Genomic DNA, 5,121 nt, shown 5'->3' on the forward strand with positions numbered 1-5,121 from the left:
TAGAAAAGCTTTTAATTTTTTCTTTTAGAGCTCATTATGAGAGAAACAGATTAAGAAAGCTAATAAAAAGTGAAAAAAAGAGAGATGAGAGATTTGATCCAAATACTGAACAGTGAACACCATCATTAGTCATTAGACTCGTATTACCACGCTTTGAGCAAAAACTCTATATAATATTTAATTGCATAGCCCTTTTTTCTTTTTCTTTTTTGGTAAAAGTCCTGGCCATATTTTTCTTCCTTATTATAAAGCCTTTCCAGCAACTGGTAAAATTTAAGTCGGTAATCTGTAACACCTCTCATCATCGCACCAATATAATAAATTCCTCCAAGCTGTCCAAGAATTATAGATTTTAGTCTCCTACAAACAAAACCCCATAGACCATATTCTCAAAAAAAAAAAAAGTTTAACCCTCCTCTCCTCACCTCTCCTCTATATTATTTATTTCTCCTGCGCTGCGTGCTCACCCACCAACACCATGCCTCCAACCATGGAAGCAGAACAACAAGAAGATCAAGTAGTTGACCAATTAAAATTAGAAGAGCTTCACATAGATGAAAAACAAAGCGAACCCAAGACAGAGATACCAGTCCCAAACCTTGATGAAGTGGAAGAGATACTTGGTTACAAGTTCAAGGACAAAAGCTTGTTAGAAGAGGCTTTCACGGATTCTTCGTTTTCAGGTGAACTCCCTTCCTACGAGCGATTGGAGTACGTGGGTGATGCTGTGCTTAACCTACTCTTCACAAAGGAGCACTACTCCCTGTACCCGAATTTGTCACCCGGACCTTTGACCCGACTCCGCGCCGCCAATGTGGATACCGATAAGCTCGCACGTGTGGCCATCAGACACGGCTTGCATAGGTATCTACGCCACAAAAAACCTCTTCTTGGGGAGCAAGTAAGTCCAGGTTTTACCAGATCTTTTATGTTTTATATATAATCATAACCAAACACTTCCATTGTTCATCATAAAAATAATTCCTAAAAACGAGTATTATAGAATTTTTGCATCACTAGCTTTTTTTTTATTTTTGTTATCAATTAGGAAAAATAAAAATATAAAACTATTGCAAAAACATAAACCTTGTAATTATTATTTTTATTATAATTCAATGGAAAGGAAAGTAGATTAAACAAATAAATTTACTATAAAAAAAAATCTATTAATTGGATATTTTGCATAACAATAAAATTGTTTTGTTTTGTTCTGATTTTGTTTTACAAAAATATATAGTGATGGTTATCATTTATCACTGTCAATAAAGTAGATATTTATCTCAAAAATAAATAAATAAAGTAGATATTGAAGACAAAATTCGTATATATATAGAATCTGTCTCCTTGATTTAGGGAGCCAGTAAATCGATGGTGAATATGAATTGATGGTTTGTATCCAAAAAATAACTTGAAGAAGAAAAAAAAAAAACTTTTGGAAGATTTTGGTTTGGCTTAATGTGATGAATGTTGGGTTAACTGTTCTTTTACACCGTTCATTAAATTGGTTGATAAATTATTCTCAAAAAAATAATAATAATAATAATTGGTTGATAAATTGTTAGAAAAGTTAAATTAATTTTTGTTTGTTCAATGAATTTCGGGTATACCCATTAAGTAATTAGAAACGTGACTTATACGACTCACTTTAGGCCAAAGTCAAAAGAAGAACGTCGCAGCTTTTTAATTGGTCGTACCTGTTAGTTTTTTAGAATGGTTGACTTAGAATTTTGCAACCATTCATGGTTCTTTCATTCTTTACAACTAGCATGTAGTCCGTGCTTACGCACGGAAATATTAACAATTGTGATGATAAGATGTTTATCTTAGTAGATTCAATTTCCACATTGAGCATTATGAATGGAAGTAACTTAACACCAACATTTAAAAATCAAATTGGACACATAGCACAAAATTAAACTACAATTAGAAATCAATTTGATTCAATTTGAATTCTAAAATTGAACTTCAACTTAATATAATATATATGATTATATTTTTGTCACTTTTAACAAATTAACAAAATCTTAATCCAGACACACTAAAAACTATTAAAAAATAAGAACTAATCATTGAGCTTGGAATCTTCTTGGAGGCGCCAATGAAGCGCTAATGTATGAGAGTGTGAAGCAAGGAAGAGTGGGATTGAACATTGTGTTTAAACCCGGCCTTGCTCTAAAAAATCCGTAAGGAGGAGGAGAGGGCAGTGTGTGGATCTAGTTGGTAGAGGTTGAGAGAGGAGGAGACATGGGATGAAGATATGGAATTAGGAGGAGATGATGTTTTACTTTTATAGTCTTTCTCGTTGGACTCCTTGGTTCTGGTTGTGGGATTAAAAGAGCTCCAGACTCTATTGAGATCACCCATAAAAGTGTGCAGGTGAGATGTTCTTGCTTAGGCCAATGAGTATTATTATTGTGGTTTTCTTGGCTTCCGTGTTAAATGTTAATGCATCATTTATTTGGGTACAAAAATTAGAAAATTTAGATAAGATACATGACACAAAATTGGAGTCCAATTTATAATCTCCATGAAAGTGTGCAGGTAAGATGTTTTTGCTGAGGCCAATGAGCATTATTATTGTGGTTTTATTGGCTTATGTGTTAAATGTTAATGCATCATTTATTTGGGCACAAAAATTAGAAAATTTAGATAAGATACATGACACAAAATTGAAGTCAAATTTATAATCTAATTAAATTTTTTTTTGAGTTTTGGTTAGGACAAGTGGCGCAAAATTGGGAATCCAATTGAAATCTAATTGGATTTTCTCTCTGCTTCACCTATTATTATATATATAGATTATTGATAGAATGGTTTTGATGTTAAAATATAGGGTGCGGGAAGTTTCATGGTGAGATTCATGGGTTCTTTCATTATTCTTTACAATTGTCAGATTAAAGGCTTATTTGGATATGTTTTTATTGCTATTTTTTAAAATGAAAAGATTGTAATAATTATTTTGTTAGTAGAATTAATAATTTCAAAATTAATATATATCAAATATATAATATTTTTACGTGCACATAACAATTACAAAACTAAATAATAATAAAAAAATAACATCCTTTTCTCAAATTTAAAAATATTATTTTTTAAGAAATATAATTGTATAAATAAGATATTTCTTAAATATAAATATTAAGTTTTATTATAACATTACAACAACAAAATCTATTAATAAATTTAGTTATTCTATTACAACATTTTTTATTCATTTTCCTTAACAAAAAAAGAAAAAGAAAATTACTTTTAATAATATAGATTACTATTCATGTTTTAATCTTCATTCAATGTACCAAACTTGCCTTAACATTCCATTGAAATCTACTTCTAATTACTTTAGTTTAGACAATAAGACGCTTGGATGCAAAAAATAAATAAATTACTATTATCGTAGATTTTTAAAAATGTGAATTGTTGGGTTTAGTTCTATCATTAATTCTATATGCTCAATTGAAAAATCATGGGGATAAGTTGATAACGTCTTTGAATCTCGTACAAATATTATTCTAGTGATACATCGATCAGATGGTTCCTTCAGATGAGAGAAGCAACCAACAAAAAATTATCAAGTGACGTGTAATTTGTTGATGTCAGTAGTTCTTGCTAGGAGCTATTATTCACAATTCAAATGTCTCCTCCTCAACCATTGAATTATCAAAAAACAAATAATAATAGAAAACAAATAATAATAGAAATAATAACTCACTTTATATATATATATATAGAGAGAGAGAGAGAGAGAGAGAGAGAGAGAGAGAGAGAGAGAAGGGGGGGGGGTGGGGAGGTAATGTGGAATGAGCTCCTGGAGTCATTTACCCTTTAAGTTATGATATGATATTTGTTTTGTTATTTCAATAAGAATTAGTTTTAATTTTTTATATGCTTTTCTTGAATATTTACACAGATTCGAGAATTTTCACAGGGTATCTTAGAATATCCATTGCATTCCAATGGACTTATTGATGCACCAAAGGCCCTTGCTGATATTGTTGAATCCTCAATAGGGGCAGTTTTCATTGACTGCTCCTGTTCACTAGACATTGTGTGGAAGGTATTTATCTCTCTTAGAATGTCATTTCTCATATGTTAGTTTTTGTTTTTAAGATAAAGTAAAAAAAAAAATAATTAACTAATTATTATGGCATTTGTTGACAAATACCAAACTGTAGTATAATTTGCTGAAAAAGAAAAGAGTTGTGTGCCACAATTAATTTAAATTATCATCAATCATTAGTATATTTTACTTGAATGATTAGCTTTGAATAATCAAAATTAATGACATAGCTACCATTTTTTTTTTTTTTTGAAAAAAGAGAATATTTTATTATACTCAATACAAGGATCATTAATACCAAATCCAATGTATCAACTGATATTTTTTATTTAGTATAAATCATATTTTATTGTGATTGCCCTTGACAAATATGGTTTTATATATTTGCAATAGGTGTTCAAGAGTTTGTTGGAGCCTATAATCGATCCTTCAACCCTATGCATACATCCTGTGACACAACTTTATGAAGTGTGTCAAAAAAGAAATTTGAAACTGGAGTTTGTCGATTTATGGACTGAAAGTACAGCGGTTGATGTTCTCATAGATAATCAGCATATGGGAAGAGGTGTCTATAGCCTTAAGAAAGATATCGCCCATAATAGAGCTGCTAAAAATGCATTGGACAATATGGAGAAAATACTAAGTGATGCATGAATAATATTAAATTGAAATGCAAAATTAGATGTGCACCTTGGCTTTTCCTTTCCTTATGAAGTAAAATTTCATATTGTAGCCATATTTGTATTAACAATTCATGTGTTTAAATTATTTAATTTGTTTTTCTTTATAAATGTTTGTTTAATACGTAATTATTAACCTCCAGTTTGAACTTAAAATAAACTAGTTGCTAACCCGTGTGATACACAGGAAATTTTTTTAGTAACTATAAGATTTTAGCTAATCAAATGCTTTAAAATTTGAAAATCTTAAAGAACTTACATAGCACTCATCAATTTGTTTACAAAGTCAATGCTAAATATATCTACAAATTGCATTCTCATATCCTTTGTCATTTGCAAAGTGACAAGACTCTTTTCATTACGGTTTCGATCCTTCTATACTTC

At 30.1% G+C, this 5,121-nt stretch overlaps 1 protein-coding gene across 2 annotated transcripts; it reads left to right on the forward strand.

The window, feature by feature from the left end:
• The first annotated feature begins 313 nt into the window (after positions 1-313).
• Positions 314-4,881, forward strand: LOC115957885 (ribonuclease 3-like protein 3). 2 transcript variants are annotated; one of them, XM_031076226.1, is made up of 3 exons: positions 314-901; positions 3,908-4,054; positions 4,451-4,881. In XM_031076226.1, exons 1-3 carry the CDS (start codon positions 479-481, stop codon positions 4,709-4,711), a joined length of 831 nt encoding a protein of 276 aa, XP_030932086.1. In that variant the 5' UTR covers positions 314-478; the 3' UTR covers positions 4,712-4,881. The 2 variants fall into 2 exon arrangements, with proteins under 2 accessions (XP_030932086.1, XP_030932087.1); XM_031076227.1 differs by having other exon boundaries at positions 3,926-4,054.
• Positions 4,882-5,121: the final 240 nt, after the last annotated feature.

Source organism: Quercus lobata, chromosome 8, assembly GCF_001633185.2.
Source record: "Quercus lobata isolate SW786 chromosome 8, ValleyOak3.0 Primary Assembly, whole genome shotgun sequence".
In the NCBI taxonomy this organism is placed as follows: Eukaryota; Viridiplantae; Streptophyta; class Magnoliopsida; order Fagales; family Fagaceae; genus Quercus; species Quercus lobata.

Excerpts from the sequence above, each read along its gene's own strand:
- LOC115957885 (XM_031076226.1), top strand. The coding sequence starts at position 479 with ATGCCTCCAACCATGGAAGCAGAACAACAAGAAGATCAAGTAGTTGAC. Across the intron at positions 902-3,907 it reads AACCTCTTCTTGGGGAGCAA|ATTCGAGAATTTTCACAGGG; the intron begins GTAAGTCCAGGT and ends ATATTTACACAG. Across the intron at positions 4,055-4,450 it reads CACTAGACATTGTGTGGAAG|GTGTTCAAGAGTTTGTTGGA; the intron begins GTATTTATCTCT and ends TATTTGCAATAG.